The sequence below is a fragment of the Chiroxiphia lanceolata genome, chromosome 25 (genome assembly GCF_009829145.1).
Source record: "Chiroxiphia lanceolata isolate bChiLan1 chromosome 25, bChiLan1.pri, whole genome shotgun sequence".
Lineage (NCBI taxonomy): Eukaryota > Metazoa > Chordata > Aves > Passeriformes > Pipridae > Chiroxiphia > Chiroxiphia lanceolata.
The window spans coordinates 763,863-783,261 of NC_045661.1; the positions used below are offsets into that span (position 1 = coordinate 763,863).

A 19,399-nucleotide genomic window follows, 5' to 3' on the forward strand; every position below is an offset into this window, starting at 1 on the left:
CTGGGGCTCGCTTGCAGTCCAGATGCCTCCTCCACAAACCCAAGTGCTCCCTGGCACCCCCTCACAAATCCTCCCTGCAGCCCCACGCTGAGCCCTCGTACCTGTCACCTCCCCAGTCCCCTCCCGTCCCCCCAGAGTAAGGCTCACTCACAGCCCCGGGGATGTGACAGCTCCTCCCTGTGCTGAGCTGGCAGGAACAAGCCCTGGCTTGGACTCGTTTCTCCTGAACCCCAGAAAAGCTTGGAGATCACCCCAGGATTCCATCCCTTCCTGCAGGTGCACCCAGCCGTGCCCCTGGGAACAGCCCTGAGGTGGGGTTTGGTCTCACTCACCCCCTTGACTATCTGATAGTTCTCACTGCTCTTCTCTCCCGGAGCAATGACCTCCTCGTCGGCACCGTGCTGCAAGGGACACAACAGCACCAGGGTCCCACTGGGCACAGTCACACCCGCAGGACCCTCCTGGAGCCTCCTCCAGGGAGAGGGTGCACGGCCCTCTGAGAGGGGTGAGGGGTTGGACTGAGGTGAGCCCCCCTCTGCCTCCCACTGCTTCCCCACCCCGGTTCCCAGGGTCTTGCTGAGGGTTCTCACCTCCTTCTTCTCCTTCTTGTTCCCCTCCACTGCACTGTCCCCTTTGCTGCTGCCCTTCTTGTCCACCCAGAGCTCTGATTTCTCCACCATGGTGCGGAGTTTGTCCAGCTCAGACTTGATCACCTTGTAGTTCTCCACATCCTGGGCTGAGATCAGGAGTTGAACCTGCAGTGACATTCCCAGGGGTTTCCAGTCTGGGGTACAAACCCCCCTCCCTTCCTCTCTCCCAGAACTCCCTCTCAGGCCCCATCTCAAATTCTGCATCCACAGGCAAGCGTGGGGCACTCAGGGTGCTCCAGAGCAGCGTCCCCCCAGGGTCACCTGTTTGAAGGTGTGCAGGACCTCCTGCCTCTGGCTGAAGTGCTTGAAGAGGAGCTGCAGGGAGCCGGAGATGAGCGGGGGGTAGTCGTGCATCGTCAGGTGGATCAGCACCCGCAGAAACATCCTCCCTCCCTCGTCATCCACCTCCAACATGCTGCTCGACTTCCTGCAGCCGGGATGGGAGCGTCACAGCGCCGTGGGAGCAGCCTTTAGAGCCTCCTCTCCCTCATCACCTGCAGCTCCCAGCCTCAGCAGGATGGCCAGGAGGGGAAGAGCCCTCCTGTCTCTAGGATAACTCACCCCACACCGAACATGGCCTCCGCGTGCTCGCCGATCCGGTCCAGGTTCATGGCTGCAGCTGAGGGCAGAGGGAGGCAGTGAAAGGGGTGCCCAGCGCCTTCCTGGGTGCTGGAAGGAACCCACAGGAACCAACCCAGCTCCCTGCCCCTGCCCCAAGCATCCACAGCAGGTACCTCACCCCACCCCACACTCCCTGCCGGCAGCAGACGCTGCAGGAGCTGCCACCTCTGCCACCCGTGTCCTGCCAGCCCGTGGGTTTGCTGAGCTGGGGGTGCACCAGGAGCAAAGTGGGAGAGTTACTTGTGGAGTCAAAGGCTGGAGCTGTCCCATCGGCCGCGCTGTCCTGCATGGGGTAAACTTCCACAAACTCCTTCTTGAAGACGGAGAGCAGGTAGGAGATCCTGTAGTCCAGCCGCACGTTCAGGATGAACTGGGAGCAGTGAGGAAGAAGAAAGCAGAAGTGAGTGCCCTCTTCATGCCAACTGTCCTTCTGCATCAGAAGATCGCAGCCCCACTGGCTCCAACCTGCAAGATCTCCAGGATCTTCAGCTTGGTCTCCATCACCACAATGTTCTCGTTCTCAATGCTCCTCCCTCTGTCCACTTGCTCTGGGGCTGACCCAGCACTGAGGCTTGGAGGGCTGAAGATGGACTGTTTCCTGCTCAGCACCATGGTGGTCATCATCTGCCCCACGCCCTGGATCGACCTCCGCACGTTCTTCCCTGCAGAGGCAGCCACAGCAGGCAGAGTTAGTGTGGATGGAGAGGGAGGTGGCAGAGGACCAAGGAAGGACCCCCTTAGACTGGAAGATGCTGTAGATTTCACCAGAGAATGAGTGGGAGGGACTGGACGTTTCCCTGGCACGGCCAAGGGTTCCCCACAGTGCACAGCCAGTGCCCACCCAGCCACAGCTTCCCTGTCAGCAAACCAGTGGCTTGTTTTCTTGCAACTAAAACTGGAAAGCACTGGGCAGACCATGGAAAAGCCCTTCCTGTTTCAGGACAGGGACTCACCTGTCACCTCATCATTGTAGACCGCCTGCATCATCAGCTGGGGGTTCTGGACGCAGTCGATGATGCCCAGCAGGGTCCGTGTCAGGCGCAGCAGCTCGCTGAAGCTGTAGAACCCGAAGTAGATGAGGTTGTGGGCAAGGCTGACGACCTGGGGAACGACAAGGCAACTCCAGAACTCCAGACCTCGCCATGCTCGGGGCTGGGCAGGAGAATCAAACGTGGGGGCCAGGGATGCCCAGCACACGGCACAGGCAGTGACAAAAACCGTGTCACCTCCTGCCAGTGCCAGGGACACCGGCAGCACTCGCACCTCGAAGGTGAGCTTGTTCTTCTCCTCGTTGGCGAAGGGCACGGCCTCGCTCACCACGTTGTTGAGGTAGTCCTCCACGAACTCCATGGTGCTGGCAAACTTGTTCTTCTTGTCATCGCGCGACACGTTGAGGTTGGAGTCGTAGCTGCCAGGGGAGATGTTGGGGTCAGCTGGGTGGCAACGAGTCTCCTCCTCCAGGCAGGAGCACTGTCCAGGCAGCTGCTGAGCCATCGTGGCCAGCAGTGACGCCCGTGACAGATTGCCCACTTCCTTCTGAGGGCCGAGACCTACCCGAGTCACTCGACAAACGCTCCCCTCCCAGTCCCTGCCACAGCATCTGCCACCCCTCCTCCTGCCCTGCCCCTCAAAGCCCCCGTGAGCCCCAGTGTGTCTCACTCTTTGATCGTGATGGCCGTGGGGATCTCGGTCCAGAGCCGTGCAAACTTGACGGGCATCACCAGCTCCTGGGGGTCCCTGTCCACGTGCACGTGCAGCATGAGGTGGCAGAAGGACGCCCGCAGGTCGAAGGGCAGCATCTCATCTGCCATGCAGAGGAAGATCAGGTCCACTCCCAGCTGCTGGGAGATCTCCTTGATGGCCAAGTACTGGCGGTCCAGGCACATGCGGGCAAAGAGCTTCAGCTGGTACCTGCCCAGGGGTGAGGGGGAGAGGGAGTGAGGCCATGCAACCCTCACACCCTCACCTGGAGAGGAGATGCCACGGGATCATCACCTGTAGTAGCTGAGGACATTCTCATCATGGGCATTGCCAGCCCGGGCCTCCTGTGCCAGCTGCCGGATGCTTTTCTCGTGGTGGTCGTTGTTCTTGTCCGTCCAGGTGAGCCAGACCTCCTCCTCCGAGTACTCGATGCTCAGGTACTCGTGGGACTGGGACATCTCCTTCACCGGCCTCAGCCTAGGACAGGAAAGGGATAAATCTGGAGATGTTCCCGTGGATGGAGTGGCTGCACCTCAAGGGGTGATGGGGTTTAACCACGGGAGCTGGTGGAGGCAGGACCAGGCACCCACCCCACCGTGGAAAGCCCCTCCCTGGGGCACTCACTCCGTTTTGATGAGGATGTCGCTGTTCTTGGAGTCCAGGACACACTTGCAGATCAGCTCCTGGGTGACGGGGATGGCGATGTGGTTGGACACACACAGGTCCGACAGGTAGTCCAGAAACCTGCCAAGCAGGGGCAGCTCGCTGTGAGAGGGGGGGTCCTGGGGGTCCCCTGCCCCCACCCCAGAGCCCTGAGGGACGGCCCCCCCCGGACACCCACCGGGGCTCGCGGTTCTTGCGCACGAGGCTGACGAAGGTCTCCACCTCGGTCTTGGTGATGTGCTTCTCCAGCAGCTTGCGGTTGTTGTGCAGCAGGGCCGTGATGGTGTCCTCGGCCAGGATGTCGTACCCGATCTGGGACTGCATCATCCCGAACTGCTTGGCAATGTGCTCCTGCAGGGGCAGAGAGCTGGTGAGCACGTGCCCCCTGCCCCACCAAGACCTCGGCAGTGCCCCGGGGTTCTGAAACACGGGGTGGGATGGGGGGTGACCCCCAAGCACCTGGTTCTTGCGATAGTCCTCCTGGGAGTGCCGGAGCACGCGGTAGCACAGCCGGAACATGTACTGGTAGGGAGCATTCTTCTGGTCTGACAGTTCTTCCAGCCTCACCAGGGGCCCTTCCCCACCCTTGTCCTTGAAGGGGGCCTTCAGGATCCCGAAGATCTGCCCAAAAGCAGAGGTAAGCGCTGTGTCCTGCTCCACCCCTGTGCATGGCTGGACAGCAGGCTTGGTGCACCCCTGGGGCGTGACCTGGAGACCAGAGCCTGCTCCATGGGGTTTTCCAGACCTCTGGCCCCCAGTGTGACCCTGGACAGGACAGGACATTTCCACAGGACCCAGCCTTGCTGGGGTGCAGGGCCCCAGGGACACCCACCTGCTTCAGGATGTTCTGCTCCCGCATCAGCTTCTGCCGCTCCCGGTTGGGTTTGGTCACCACGATGTCCAGCACGTTCTGGCCATTGTTGGGGACATCGCTGACGAAAAACACCAAGTCCTCCAACAGCTGGATCACGAACCTGTGAAGGGGCACAGTGCAAGTGGGCTGGGGGCTGCCCACCTGCTCAGCCTTGGGTCCCTGTAGTGATGCTGGTGGGTTTTGAGGGACCAAAGAGCCCCTGTCAGGGCTCAGAAGCCTGCCAGGGAAGCTGCTGCCCAACCCTCCACTCCCTGATGGAGTTCAACAGCTGGATCTCCAGCCCCTGTGGTTCCGATACGTGCCAGGGTAAATGCCAGGGGCTTTGCCCATGGCTTGTGCCAGGGATTTGGCATTAAATGCCTCTGCCCCCTTGGTCACCCCTGAGGGACCTGCACGGGGAGGGCTGGCAGGGCGGAAGCGGCTCCTTCTGTCCCGCAGGGATCTGTGTTTGCTCAGGAAGCACCAGGAACCCACCCACCTAAAAATAATACGGTGACTAATGTGGCTGCCCCTATCGTGGGGCCATCTCCAGCCCCTCGGATATTTTTCTAGCAGCAAAGGAGGGGCCGGAGCAGGGCCGGGCCCTTATCGGGTTTCCTCGCAGGCTCCTGGGAGAAGCAGGCGTGGATTTGGGATGTGGGCAGGAAAGCGAGACAGGGCTGGCACCAGGGCCAGGCAGGGGCCTTATCCTGCAGAGATGCTGGGGAGCCCTTGGAGGAGCCCAGCCCCAGCTCCCAGGGGAGACAGCCCTTTACCTCCGGTCGTTCTGGCTGAGGAAACCCTCGTTCATCTTCTCCACCACGTTGGCCAGCATCGAGCTGGCGTCGTTGGCGAAGTCCAGGTCCCGGATCTCGGACACAGGCACAGAGACGATGGCAAAAGCTTCTTTGTCTTCCTTGGTGGGGCACGTGCCCAGCTGGGAAGCAACAGAAAAGCAGTGTCACACACACAGGGCAGTGTCAAGCGTGTCCCCACAATCTGCCACCACCCAGCTGACGCCAGTGACCCGGTTTGTCCCCATCAGGAGGGCTGGGTGGGCTCTAGGTGACTAGGATGGGCTCCAGGCTGGTGCCCTTGGATCTTCCAGGGTGTTTCAGTCCCTGGAAAGGCCTGGGTGCTGGGAGGGCAGGAGCACACAAAGAGCTATTGGACACAGGGGATGAGTTTGGGCATAGGAGGAGGGAGTGGGACCACACCATGAGGCGGATGGGCCTCTCCTCGTCGATGTCAATGGGCACGTTGGTGCTCTGGATCCAGGTGTTGGTGCAGAGGTGGCGCAGCCTCACGTAGGAGTTCCTGCAAACAGCACAACGTCCTGTGACCCCCATGGGGACACAGCAGCACTCCCCCCTCACCCCGGCACAGCTCCCGTAAGAACAGACTGCCCAAACTTTCACACCACGCCTTGAAGCCTCCCCTCCTTACCCCGGGCCCTCCATGGGGCTCGTGCTGACGTACCGTGGGACGAAGGAGTCCGTCTTCTGCAGCGTGGTGGGGTCCAGCTCGAAGAGGGAGGCGATGTCGTTGCCGTGGGGCACGGCCACCAGCCGGTACTTGATCTTCTCGCCCGTGTTCCTGCGGCTGGCACGGCTGCTGCTGCCCTGCACGGGGACGGGGGCTCTGAGCCCGCTGTGGGGCCGGGCCCAGGCTCCCCGCAGTGCCCAGAACCCCGTGGCACAGGGCACACGCAGCAGAAGCTTCGCTCGGCCGCGGGGCTGAGCCGCGCACACGCACGAGGGGCTGCAGAGCACAAGCGCAGCGTGAGGCACCTGAGCTACGAGGCCCCCCCTTCTCCAAACCTCACCAGCAGCTAAGAAAAAACCCTCTGAACGTCCAACTCTCTCTCTAGCAGCACTTCCCCGTGGCCTGGGGAGCCAACATGCACCGGGACCACTGTGCCAGGTTTCGGCAGGGTCCTGTCACGGGTGGGACAGGGGACACTGCTCTAAGCGTGGGCTGTGGGAAGCTGTGCTGGCAGCGGGGCAGCCTTGGCCCCAGGCACGGGCACGTCCCCCAGCAGGCTCTGTTTTGGGGCATTTCCCTGCTTTGGGGCACTGGCCCAGGGCCGGCGGGGTTGGGGCAGCGGCAGCAGCGGTTCTGCAGCGGGGCTGCAACACAGCTCACCGTGGGCACTGCTTTGGGCTCAGCCACGTCTCCTTTATAACTTGGGTTTTCCTGGAAAGTTAAAGAGGGAGATGAAAGACAGCTGTCAGTCCTCCCACGAGGTCCCTCCAAACCCCTGAGCACGGGCTGTTGTCCCTATTCCTGCCTTCCTTGAACACATCACCGAGAGGAAACCTGCCTGGGTGGGGCTGGAGGACGTGACCTGCACCCAGTGCCCAAGGCTCTGGCCCCATGAGGGGGGCAGGGGGAGCCCCAGGGAGCAGACCCAGGCTCTGTGTGGTTGCAAGAACTCTCTGGAGGCTCAAGGCTGAGCTCTCAGTGAGCAACGCTGGCCTTGCCAGCAGCATCAGTCCAGGATGGGGGGCAGTCTGAGGTCTTCTTCCCTCTGCAGATGTCAGCCAAGTGTCTTTGGGTTCAAAGCACCCATTCCAGAGCACCAATATTTACTGTTTTCCACCCCGCAGTGGTGGAAGGGCCCTAGGGGCTGCCCTTGGGTGTCTTCTCCAGTCAGGGAGCACGTTGGCACACGGTGTCCCCAGGATGCCCCTGCTTCCCTGGCAGCAGAGCACAGCCCTTGGTTGTGGCAGCTCACCAGTGTCAAATAAACCACATTATCTAAGTGCAGCAACTCCTTTGTGCCTCTATCAGGAGGCCTTGAGCTGCCTTAAATAGGAGTGAAAAAACTTGGCAGATGGTGTTTCCAGCCCCAGATTTTGCCCCCACCCTCCCCAGGCAAGGACAGCAGGATGAGTCACCACCGGGTTGTGCCATTCAGTTCCTTGGAACAGGGTGAGCAATGAAAAGCCCCAACCACCCCTCTCCTGGCCCCCTGGGCCAGAAAAGGAGCCAGAAACTGCCATTTTGGCAAGTGAACCCCTTCACCACAGGGCAGAGGATGTCAGGGGGGAAAGCCCAGCCCCACAACCAGGTCAGTGTGATTTTCACAGCCCTGGTGCCAACGTCTGCTGTGAGCAAAGAGGAGCCACGGGGCCAGAGGTGATGCTGGGCATTGCTGCACTGCCCGAGGTGGGCACTGCCTTTGCTAGGGGTGGCACAGCCTCTCCAGGGCAGGGCATGCTCCTGCACCCCTCTGCTCACCCCCTTACCTCTGCTGCCAGGTAGTTGCCCGTGGCGAGGTGCTTGAAGCGGTACAAGCCGTTCCAGTGCCCGGCCCCCCCTCGGCACGGGTCGTGGTGGACCACCTGGGAGAGGCAGAGCAGAGCTCAGTACGTGGGGCTGAGGGACTGGGATGCCCATGCAGGTACCCCAAAATCCTCCAAACACACTCTCCATCCCCTCCCTGCTCACCTCCACCTCCCACAGGGCGTTGGAGCTGGTGGCCGAGGTGGCCGACTGCCTCAGGGTGGTGCGGAGGAAGACGTGCAGCTTGCCCTTGTACTCATCACAGGTCAGGAACTTCTCCTGCTCGGCGTGGAACAGCCTCACCACATCCCCCTGCACCAGGACACGGCGGTGAGACCCAGGGACAAAGAATCGTGGAATCATTAAGGTTGGAAAAGATGCCCAAGATCAAGTCCAACCTTTGTGCGAATACCACCAATGCCAACTGAACCATGCTGTGAAGTGCCACATCTGCTGGCTTTTTGAACACTTCCAGGGATGGTGACTCCACCACTGCCTGTTCCAATGTTTAACCACTCATTCAGTGAAGAAATTGTTCCATGGTTCTCCTACAAGGTGATTTATCTCCTCCTGTGACCCATCCTTACCCTGCAAAGGGGATGGGATTCCTCCCATCCATGCTCCAGAGCAGAGCACAGCTCCCAGCTGTGTGGCAGGACTGTGGGACCCTGAGGATGGCAGGGCACTGTCACTCTTTCCATCTGACCTACCTGAGCTGTGCTAAAACCTGCCTCAGGCAGCACAAACAGTCCTTGGAGCCCAGGGAGGGCACCTTGCACAGGGACAGGGGATGGGACACCCTGCACTGCCACCACTCCTGTCACCCAGGCAGGTAACTCCTCTGCTCCCACCCCCGGATACAAAGGGATGTGAATCCATCACTTTACACCCTCGGAGTGGGCAGAGGCTCCTCTCACCAATGTGTTTAAGGCATTAACACCCCGGGAAGGAGGATGTGGGAAGCTTTGGGGTGAGCGCAGCGCCTGGGGATGAAGGTCTGTAAGATCATAACAATCCACATCCATCCAGCTGCTTCCTGGAGGACCTCGGCCCTGAACAATAGCTCGGCAGGGAAAGTTCCTTTCCCAGGCAACAGCCAGCCCTGCTGCAGGGCTGAGCAGCTGAGAATTGTCCTCGCAGCAAGAAGCCACTGCCTCACTGCAGCACCGCGTGGGCCTCGGCTTGTCCTCGAGAGCCAATTTAACACCCTGAGGCAGAGGGTAATTTCATGCCCTCAGGCACCTGCTGCCATCAGATACTAAAATATCCCCCTCCTGCTTGCTGTTCTGTTCTCCAAGTGATAAGTTCTCCCAGAAATTACAGTCCTCAAGGTAGGACCTCCTTTCTGCCCTTGTCACAGAGCCAAATGGCTGTTCACACGTCCTGTCCCCGCAGGGGACTGGGGCTGCCTCCCTGGAGCCTGCCAGGTCTGAGCAGCCAAACCTCCTTCCTTACCCCTTTCAGCACTTCCTCCATGTGGTCGCAGAACTGCATGAACAGGTTGATTTTCCAGCTGGTGTTACAATTGACAGAGTTCACCTAAGGAGCAAAAGAGCACGGTCATGATCCCTGGGGCAAGGAGAGAAAGGAAGAAGAAGGGAAAAACAACAGGCAAGCCCTGAGACCAGCCCTGCCCAGGCCCCCCAGTACCTCCTTGCAGCCAGCGTTGTCAGCCAGCTCGTAGTTGCTGGCGTGCAGCGGCTGCCCGGCGTTGACGGGGTTCAGGATGACTTTGTCTCCCACGACTACCTGGGGAGCAAAATGGGAAAGGGGGAGCGAGGGTGAGACCGGGCACCGGGCGGGGAGCAGAGCCCTGGCACGGTGCTCTCTGTATAGTGTCATTTAGGGGCTCCTCACGTTATCCCCGTTGCTCCTCAGCTTCCAGAAGGGCTGGATGAAGAGCCAGGAGCCCTCGTTGCCGGTGGCATCCAGCGTGACCCGCATGGCGTTTTTCTCCAGCAGCGCCGGCAGCCGCTTGTTCACCGTCAGGTACTTGTTGCTCTTCATGTGCAGGAGCTGGAGGAGCAAACGCTGGATGAGCCGTGGCAATGCAGCCCCCCAAGGGCTCCCAGAGTGATCCCCCCAGCCCCAGCCCAGCAGCTGCCTGGCTCAGATCCGTGCACCCCCAGCTCCCGGAGCGCAGGGGACGGGCGGTGCCCGGCCGGTACCTGTATGACGCTGCCGTACTTCACCACGTCCCCGTGCACCTTCTTGTTCTCCGTCTCGTTCTGCTTCTGCTCCATCTGGGCTGCGTGCTGATCCAAAAGGAGAAGAGCTGAGTGTAGCAGCACCCTCCTCCCTCCCCAGGAGCATATCCCAGAGCCTCCTCAGCTCCGGGAGGATCAGCATCCCTCTGCCCTCCGGAGTATGGTCAACGTGGCCCTCCAAGAGCCCAGCCCGGGACCACGGGGTGGCCCTGAGCAGCCCTATGGAATCCATGTGAGAAGAGTCCTCACATAAACTGAGGACTTCAAAAATTAGGACAGGGACAAAATGGCCCCAGAATTCCTCCAAGACGCCAGGTCTCGGGGGGCAGCACTGAACGAGGACTGGAGACTGGGGCAACACACCCACCACAGGGGCCGTGGGCACTGGGGGCTCCTGGCAGCACCAAAACCAAAGAGCCGGGGGCCCTGTGCCAGAGGTGCCAGCAGTGCTGTGCCCAGAGAAGGAGCAGGTCCAGACCTGCTGCAGTGGATGCAGCAGGATGAGTCCCCACGAGTGAATTGCTCAGCAGCACTTGCAGCCCCTCTCCAAAACCACAGACATTTTCCATGCGGTGGCTCTGGCAGTGGGAGCAGTGATGTGATGTTGACACAGACGGAGCGAGGCAGGAACTCGCTCCCACAGCGGATCTGGGAATGGTGAGGGGGTGCTGACAGCGCCGGCGCCAGCCTGGGCACAGCCTGGGCAGCACCAGCACAGTGTTCCCTCGCTGCTGGGGTGGGAAACAGCAGCAAGGGATGGAGCTGGAAGAGCTTCTGCCCTTCCCCATCCTGCTTTCACCCCCTTTCACTCGAGGGCAGAGGAATTGCGAAACATCTGGAATCACGGCTTGGCCCTGGGAGGATGGGACAGTGGGTCTGTGAGTGGCCAAGCAGGTGAGGGCTCTGAATGTGCCTGGTAGGGGTCCCCACAGAGCTTAGGGTGCCAGCTGGGGTAACCCTCCCACCCCACACAGCCACCCAGGGACGTGAGCCCTGCAGTGGTGGCTGCTGCCATCAGGAAAACAAACCTGCTGCCAAGAAACCCTGCACTGATGTGGCTCTAGGAGTTCAACAACAACCCCATGGAGCAACACGGCTCTGGTAAGAGATCCTGCACCACAGGATGTGCTAAATCTCCATCCAGATCTGAGCAACTCCTTCGCCCACAGCAGTGGGGTGGGAGTGGGAACTGGCTGCCCCAAGCACGTGAGTCCACAGGGCTGACATTCCCAGCCTGCCCCTGGGATGGGATATGATGGGATGGGGTCTGTCCCCAGGCCCAAAGATGGGTGTCAGGGATGCACACAAGGGTGGGAGCAGGGGAAGCCCCCACGGCCTGTCTGCACTGCCTTGGGCTGCACCTGTGATCAGTCAGCCAGGAAAACACAGAGCCTTAAACCCATGTAAAAACAACAGTGAAGAGCACGGGCTTGGAAACACGACCGTGGGCATTGCCTGGCAGGGCTTCTCCGCTCGAGACCTGGCTGCTCCTGCCTCAGGGAATCATCTCCATGGGCTGGAGATGTTCTCAGCCTGTTTCTCAGCCTCCCTGATAAACTGCAGGCTGGAGCCCGGCACCCACTGGGATGGGACAGGGCTGTTGTGGCCGCAGGGGCAGAGCTGGGCTCAGCTCCCTCCTGCCCTGCTCCACTCGGGACACCAATGGAAACACCAGGAGCAGCGGGAAGCAGCAAGGAAACAGCAGAATCTCTTTAAGACAAATCCTAACCAAGGTGCAATCAATCAGGCTCAGCAATGAGCCTCTGAGTCCAGCCCTGGCCGGGGCAGCTGTGACGTTACACGTCCCAGTCCAACAGGAAAATGGTGTTTCCACGTGCCAGTGACCACGGAGGGCTGGACATGGCAGGAGGCACCAACCCCGTCCCAGCACCTCCAACCCAGGGCAGGACACCCCGTCCTGACCCTACTCAGCCCCCCCTGCCCACGGCAGAGCTGGGCCGGTGGAGTTGGGCTGGGCTGGAGGCCCGATGAGATGATTTAGTGAATCTCTCCTCAGCCTCAGTTTTATGAATCATCCGTGGGGCCTCGCCAGCTGTCTGAGGCCATTGTGCAATGTTTGACATGGGCCCTGGCCAAACCTCGGGGAAGTCAACAGGAGCCTTTTCCCTTCCACAGCCCTTTGGAGCACGTCCTGGCCGCAGGGCTCCCTCCTGCACGCCCGGGGTGCTGAGAGGTGCTGGGGGGTGCTGAGAGGGGTCTGGAGGGTGCAGGGCTGTGCTCACAGAGCTCCTCTGCCCACTCTGCCACAGTTCTTCTGCACAAGGAGCATCAGGAGGGTGAGACGATGGCTGCTCATGGGGCAAGGGGGGAAAGGCAGGTGGAAAACCCCCCCTCATCCCAAAACCAACATCACCAGAGGTCTGCACGTGATCACCCACCCAGCCCTCAGGGACTGCCTGCTCTGGGCAAGACGGTCCCTCACCCCTCTCACCTGGAGCTTCTGCAGCAGCACCACATCTGCAATCTTGTCCTTGTCCTGCTTGGTCTGCTTGGCCTTCCAGTACTGCTTCTGGGCGGAGTAGCGGTTCATGGGACACACTTTGAAGAGGCAATCTGGGAGCAGAGGAGGCAGCGTGAGGCTGCAGCAGCCACCAGTGTGTCCCCAGTGGGACAGGAGCGAGGGCTCCTCCAGGACACGGCTCCTGCCCCAGCAGCACCACTGGGACATGGTCCCCCCATCCCACCACAACCCCCTCCACTGCCGGGGGTCCGAGGGAGATGCGGGGGGGACACGTGGAGGTCACACCACTGTGCATTGGCTGGAGGGTGAGCTTTAAATCAGGATAAATAATGAGTCCAGGAATTACTCCACTTCTTGGACTCATGATTAGAAGTGCTCCCATCGGAAATGGCTGTGCTATTTGGGAAGGAAAACTTCAGGGGGAGAAGAAGCTCTGATGAAGCCCAGCTGCACCAAAGGAGGAGAGGATCCCACTGGGAGGGATCCGGGAGGGAGGGAGGTTGGGACACGAGCAGCCATCTCCACACCCCTTGTTACCACGGGACACCCAGAGCCTGCAGAGGCTGTGGATGGACCCTGTGGTGGCCATGCCATTGGGATACACACATCCATCCCTCCAGAACAGTCTCAGAGAGCTTGGATCACCCGTGCTAGACGCTGCGAGTGTAATCCCAAAATCTGCGTGTCAGCAGCTGCATTTCAGGTCCTAAAGGATGCACAAGATGCATCCCAGCTCCTCCAAATGCTTCCAGTGACTCCCTGCTCTGCAGATTGTCCCAGTTTGTCTGTTTTCCTCCCGGCTGGGGGGTGGGAAGTGCAGACACCCAGATCCAGGCTTTGGGAACCGAAGCGGGAGAGCAGATGTCTGGAGACAAGGAGGCACTCACATCTCCCAGACCCCTTCCACGGCTCAAAGCTGTGCAGGGTGAGGGCAGGAAGGGCTCTGCAGCCTGAATCGCCCTAATTATGCCTGAAATAGCAGCCCAGAACCTTCAGACACAAAAAGAAAATAAAAAAAGTCCCTTCCATGGCTGGCCGCGGGCCCAGGGCGCCGGGGAGAGCGTATTTATTTACCTGGGAGTGCCGGGCAAACAGCGCCGAGCACGGTTCTCACCGGCCAGGGCCGCTGGGCCGGGGCCAAGTTTCACATTTCGTTTTGCAGGTCTGTTTGCCAGCGGCACATCCCGTGCCAGGGAGCCCGTGACGCCGGAGCGCGGGAGCTGCCGCGCCTGGCTGCCTGTGCCCACCGCCCCGAGCGGGGCCACGGCCACAGCGGGGCACCTGTGGCCACAGTGGGCACCTGCGGTCCCCGGGGCGCTTCCACCAGGTTACTAATTAGGCTGCAAAAGGGCCCGGTGGGAAGTTGGAACTGGGGGGGAGGGAAAATAATCCAGCAAAGCCACTCGGAGCTGGGTCCAAACCTGAACCCTGGCTCCACGCATGCCCTGCCCACGGGGCTGCCCCGGCTCAGTGCTGAGCTTGGCTTTGAGAGGAGGGAAACTGAGGCAGGGTGAGGTTTCCACACAAAAAGTCTCCAGCACAGTTTGTGTCGGGAGCCGGAGATTTTGGCATCTGGGCCAAAGCATCGACAGCTTTCTGCAAGATGGATGGTGGGCGGAAAACAGGGAAGGCGGGGGAAGGTCCCACGTCAGCACTGCCCTGCAGGAGCAGCTCAGTGGGGGATGTGGGGTCAACCTGCCCCAGCCCAGAACAGCCATGGGGGCAAAACCCCCTGCAAACCCTCGGGGAATACGAGGCACGGGGGGCACTGCAGGGAGTGGCACGGCCAAGGGTCCCACTGCCCCTTGTCTGGGAGGCTCCCGACGCTGGCTCAGTGCAGGGTGGAAGCACTGGATTTGCTTTTCCTTTCATGCCTGAACTGGGCTGGGAAGAGCCTTGGAGGGGGGAGAAACCACAGAAAGAAAGCAAATAACTGAGAGGTGTGGAGCATCTCCCAAGGGCAGGGCTGCAGGAACAGGCTCCCGGGTGGGTTTTGGCGTTTCCAAAGAACCTTTTGGACCTGACCTTGGGAGAAGGGCCCTGTTTTCCCAGCGGGACGCCCCAGGGAGACCTGCATCCCGCTCACCGCGGCGCAGGATAGGGCAGGGTCTGGCCACAGGATATGGGGACGGCCACAGCACATGAAAATCCTGCCTGGGCTCTCGCTGCTGCCGCAGGGAAGAGCTCAGCCCGTTGTTTCCAGGGCTCGAGGCGATGGCTATCGAGCAGGCAGAGCGAGACCCTTCCGGCCATTAAAACAAGCAGCTGGATATCCTGATAGGGTTTGCAGGGAGCAGGGCTGAGCCTCGACCAAACCTGTGCCTGGAAAAGAGATTCGACACCCGCCCATGGCCAGGCAAGGGATGGAGTGGCTGCTGGGACAAGGCTGCTCCCAGCTCTTCCCATCCAGCCCCAGGGGAAAGTCTGCTGATGCCCAGGAAACAGGACGGCTCCCTAGGCTGTGGGATGCTGGGAGCTGCTGGATGGGTTGTTAGTGCACCCGGAAAAACAGTGGAGGCACAAGGCAGAGGGGGGAACTGATATTTAAAAAGCTTTTTTTTAAAATAGGACCTGAAATGACAGCAGCTGGGATGAAAGGAAGGGCTGCCCTAAAGCAGCCCCAAATCCAACTCCACAGTCACAGGTTTGGGGAGATTTCACAGCTCTCTGTACACTCCTTGGCTATAAGCTCCAGGCACTCAAACTCAACTGAGACACTCTCCTGGGCACAGCCCTTTCCCTGAGTTCAGAGCGTCCCGAGCACATGGGGCAGCAGGCACAAGCCAGCACCAAACCCTATCCCTGGTATGGACAAGCCAGCACTTCCCAGACCCCCAGTCCCTGTCCCTGTCCCGGATGCTCAGGGCCACCATCATCCCCAAAGCCGTTCACAGCAGTGATGGAGCTGCCCCAGGCTCACCTCGGAACTTCTTGGGGGGGTTGTCCAGGTCCCCAGCAGCCGGTTCCACCACGCACCGATCGTCCACCAGCCTGCACCGGACAAAAAGTGGGAGCAGGGTCAGGAACAGTGGGATGGCAGAGGGGAGAGGCTGTGCCTGAAACCACAATCGTGCCACCATCACCTGGCCCAAGCAACAGCATCCAAACCCGTATCTCCCACTTCCCACCCATCTGCACTCCATTAATATTTCACACACGAGCACTTGGCTCCTGGAGCCACTCCTGGGTGCCTGCTCTGAACACGGGCCCCTCATTTCCCACCACAGTCCTCACTCCATGGGTGTTTTACAGGTGCCCCTCATTTCCCACCACAGCCCTCGCTCCATGGGTGTTTTCCACCCTGATCCCTCAGGGCATACAGGGCTGATACAGACCACAATAAAGAACCACAATGGTTCGTGTCAGCCACTGCAGGCCCTTTGCTCAGTGACCCGTGCCAAGGCTCTGCCAGAGGGGATCCTGCCTTGCCCAGCTCCAGCTCCCGGCTGAGCCCAGTGCCCCCCTGGGCATAGTGTGCTGGCTGCTGTTATTGCACTCTTAATCCAGCAAAAATGTGATGAGTTCAACTTTCATCCAGAGATCTCCTTCTCCGGCTGGGAACCCATCCCACTGGGACACGGAGGGTGCAGGTGCTGAGGATGGAGGTGGCAGAGGCCCCCCAAACCCAGTTATTAATTATTATCTGATCAGAGTTGCGGGCTCTGCCCATCAGATCAGGGCTCTGTGTCTCCTCCCTGCCCACCTCTTTGTTTTCCCAGCGTTCAGCAAATCCCACAGCCTTGGCCTCGGGTGCTGGGCACCGATTTTGGGATGGAGGGGATGCTGCTTTTCAAAGTCACCAAGAACAGCAAAGCAGGACCCGACACGAGGATCTGCCCAGCACCCAAAGCACAGAGGGCTGAGCATCACCCAAGGGACTCCTGGAGCTGGGACACCCCGAGCTGGTCCCTGTGAGGCTCCCAGGGGAACTGGGTGCTCCAGCCAGACAGGCTGTACCCGCTCGCCCGCTTTCCGCAGCCCCGGGAAGCGAAGCAGCAGGAGGAACTGGCATGTGCCCAGCTCCTACCAGAGCCCACAGAGGCAGAGGGCTCAATTCACCTCTGCACTTTAAAATCCAAAAATCCTCTCCTGTCACAGCCTCCCAGGAGGCTCATTTTCAGTGCTGGCTGTGCCACAGCGCTCACCCGCCTTCCCCGTGCCCGGCACCACCATCCACCAGGCAGGATTAGAGACAGTGACCTGCCAGGCTGCAAGTCTTAATTAGTTAATGATCTCAAGGCAGTTTCAGCATCTTTAATCCTAGGATTACATTCTCTGCAGGAATGCAAAGTGCTCTTTTTATTAAACTGATACTCTGGACTAACATTCCTCAGTTAAAAATTGCTGAAAATAAAGGATTCTGACAGGGTGGACATGAGTCACCTGGGAGGCGGTTGGAGCCAGGACATGCTCCTGCTAATAAAATAACCAGCATTCCCGCAGCAGGATGGGCCATGGAAGCTCCCTCTGCCATCAGAGCATCGGGGATGTGTGGGAGCCGGGCACGTGAGGGCACTCACTGCCCAGGTGTGAAGGAGAAAAGGGGCTGTCGGTGTCTGAGCACCAGGAGGAGGATCCTGTGCGAGGCAGGAGGTTGGATGCAGCCTGGGAATGTCACACTTTGCCTTTCCAAACTACCCCAGGGAGCAGGAGGACCCTGCACTGGTGAGCCCCTCAAGGCACGGGTGAGCACCTGGCCAGCTTTAAGCCCTGGAGCCCTCCCCGGTTCCAGAGGGGCTTTCTGCTGCTTCCCAACTCTGAGCACAAAGTGACTCCCTGGCCCGGGGCCATCGTGCTTGGCCCCGTGTGAGGCACAGCCTTCCCCAAGGTCAGGGGAGCAGCAGCTCATCCAATGCTGCCAAAATCCACCACTGTCAGACCCCTGAGCTCCCCAGGGACAGGGGCCAGCTGGGGCTGACGTGGAGCTGCTGCTCCTGCAGGAACCTGGGCTGGGGAAGGGCCTTCCCAGGGCACGGCACACACGGTGCCAGCACTCTATGGTCCAGGGATGCTCAGGGAAGGAGGGCTCTGGGAAAAGGGAAGACACAAATCAGGCAGGAGCACACCCCTACAAAGCCCACCGACCCCTGGAGGTGAGGAAGAGGAGGAGGAGGAGGAGAGCTCCTTGTGGGGCATGGGGGCCAGGTCAGCCCTGCCAGCACCCTCAGGGTGCAGGGTGGGCACTAATCCCCCAGGGAGGAATAAGAATAAAGTGAGTGAGCACAGGGCAGTCACAAAAATGCAGCTTTCCCCCCCGCTGTCCCTGTGCCGGGACTCCCTCCTCCTCCTCCTCCTCCTCCTCCTCCTCCCTGCAGAGACAGGTTCGTCCTGACCCGGCAGAGCTGGAGTTACCCTTTAACCAGCTGCATCTCCCTGAGCTGCTCCACCCCAAAATCCACCTGCAACCACAGGTACAGCTCCCAAAGGTGTTGTTTCACCGGAAACAGCTGCTCACCACCCAGGGGGGTTTGCCACCATGGGAGCCCTTGCTGCCAGTCCCGAGCCCCCGTTGGGTCCTGGGAGCCCCCAGGGATGGGGCAGCCAACAAAATCCTCCGAGGCAACTTCCCATGTTCCCAGAACCACTTCTGGCCTCTCCAATACACCCATGCTGTCCCCCCAGCTCTCCCAGGGGACCGTGTCACTCCCAGGGCACTGTGACCAGCAGCGTGGCCACCCTTAGCCCAGTTCTCTCTGCCCACAGGACTCCTTAGGCGATCTCCTCCTCCGGGCTGATCACACTGCAGCTGGTTTGGGTATCTTGGCTCAGCGTTCCCACCTAGCCCAGCACTGGAGGTCCCCACCCCTCCCGGGATGTTTTTCCTGCTCACGAGCAAACGCCCACTGCAGAGTGGGGGCCTGTGGGGAGGGTTTGTGCCAGAGGCCCCTGACAGTGCCATTAGGGGGCTCAGTCAGGGGCTGCAGGGCTCCCCCCACCTCCACCCCAGAATTGGTGTCCATCCTTTAACGTGACACCCGTGAGCAGCACCTGGAGACACAATCACCCCATATAAACAGATTCCACTCAGCCCCTCAGTGACCCCACAGCCAAAGCCAGTCCCTGCACAAGGAAGGATGTCAGGCCAGCGTGGGCTGGCAGAGCTGTTTGCCTTGCAAATGAGCTAAATGAGGTCCCTGTGGCAGGAGGGCCAGGAGAAGCACTCTCAGTGAGTCACCCCGTCCCTTATCACAGGAGTGATTTAAGGTGTGGTTGGGTCTCCCCCGGCACAAGGGAAAACTTGGGGGGTGGAAACAACCCAGAGAAAGCAGAACCCTGGGAAAATGGGGCTGCCCAGCAGAAGCCATGCCGGGGCCTGGGAAAAGAGGCTCCCCAAACAAGTCCTGCTTTTCAGGTGCTTCTAAGGAAGTCTGGAAAAACACTTGGCTAAAAGGGGATGCGAGGGCCAGAGCTGCAAAGGGATCAGAGCCACAGAGTCCCCACGGCTCTAACTGAGCTCCCGGTGAGCCACTGGGACACACTGAGGGAGCCAATAACCAGGGCTGGCTCCCAGCAGAGCCTCCTCCCAAGCCCCTTTCCCAGAGGCTGGAGGGGTGCTCAGCACGGAGCTGCCGAGGCTGCAGCCCTGCCTTGGGGTGGCTCTGCAGGGCAGCTCCAAGGAGACCTCTCCCCAGGGGGCTGTGGGGATGTGCCCCCCTGGCACAGACAGGCTGCACCCCCGGGACCTGCTGCCCGGCACCACAGAGCTGCCCGCACGGAGCTCCTGGGCAGGGGTGCCCCCACTGCCCCCCATTTCTGGGCAACCTGGTGGAGGGAGCCCCAGTGGGCACAAACCCAGAGGCCACACGTGCCCCGCGGTGGGTGCGAGAACACGTGTAGGCGAAGGTATGTGCGTATGGAGAGGCATGTGGGAGCAAGTGCATTCATCACAGATTATAGAGCCGGGCAGCTCCTGCCCCAGGAATCCCATCCAAGT

At 60.3% G+C, this 19,399-nt stretch overlaps 1 protein-coding gene across 2 annotated transcripts in view; it reads right to left on the reverse strand.

Moving 5' to 3' along the window:
* ITPR3 (inositol 1,4,5-trisphosphate receptor type 3) overlaps window positions 1-19,399 on the reverse strand; it is a 36,072-nt gene that overhangs the window by 15,318 nt on the left and 1,355 nt on the right. For both annotated transcript variants that reach the window (XM_032710378.1, XM_032710377.1), the window contains exons 2-27: window positions 15,386-15,456; window positions 12,436-12,557; window positions 9,945-10,031; window positions 9,634-9,792; window positions 9,427-9,525; window positions 9,232-9,315; window positions 7,942-8,088; window positions 7,740-7,835; window positions 6,634-6,684; window positions 5,968-6,110; window positions 5,706-5,805; window positions 5,265-5,425; window positions 4,468-4,609; window positions 4,095-4,256; window positions 3,814-3,986; window positions 3,597-3,716; window positions 3,267-3,449; window positions 2,931-3,182; window positions 2,535-2,679; window positions 2,225-2,372; window positions 1,737-1,933; window positions 1,512-1,641; window positions 1,212-1,269; window positions 912-1,077; window positions 591-755; window positions 333-401 (exon numbers count right to left, since the gene is read on the reverse strand). In XM_032710378.1, coding sequence (XP_032566269.1) covers window positions 333-401; window positions 591-755; window positions 912-1,077; window positions 1,212-1,269; window positions 1,512-1,641; window positions 1,737-1,933; window positions 2,225-2,372; window positions 2,535-2,679; window positions 2,931-3,182; window positions 3,267-3,449; window positions 3,597-3,716; window positions 3,814-3,986; window positions 4,095-4,256; window positions 4,468-4,609; window positions 5,265-5,425; window positions 5,706-5,805; window positions 5,968-6,110; window positions 6,634-6,684; window positions 7,740-7,835; window positions 7,942-8,088; window positions 9,232-9,315; window positions 9,427-9,525; window positions 9,634-9,792; window positions 9,945-10,031; window positions 12,436-12,557; window positions 15,386-15,456 — 3,430 coding nt within the window. The remainder of the gene's footprint in view (window positions 1-332; window positions 402-590; window positions 756-911; window positions 1,078-1,211; window positions 1,270-1,511; window positions 1,642-1,736; window positions 1,934-2,224; window positions 2,373-2,534; window positions 2,680-2,930; window positions 3,183-3,266; window positions 3,450-3,596; window positions 3,717-3,813; window positions 3,987-4,094; window positions 4,257-4,467; window positions 4,610-5,264; window positions 5,426-5,705; window positions 5,806-5,967; window positions 6,111-6,633; window positions 6,685-7,739; window positions 7,836-7,941; window positions 8,089-9,231; window positions 9,316-9,426; window positions 9,526-9,633; window positions 9,793-9,944; window positions 10,032-12,435; window positions 12,558-15,385; window positions 15,457-19,399) is intronic.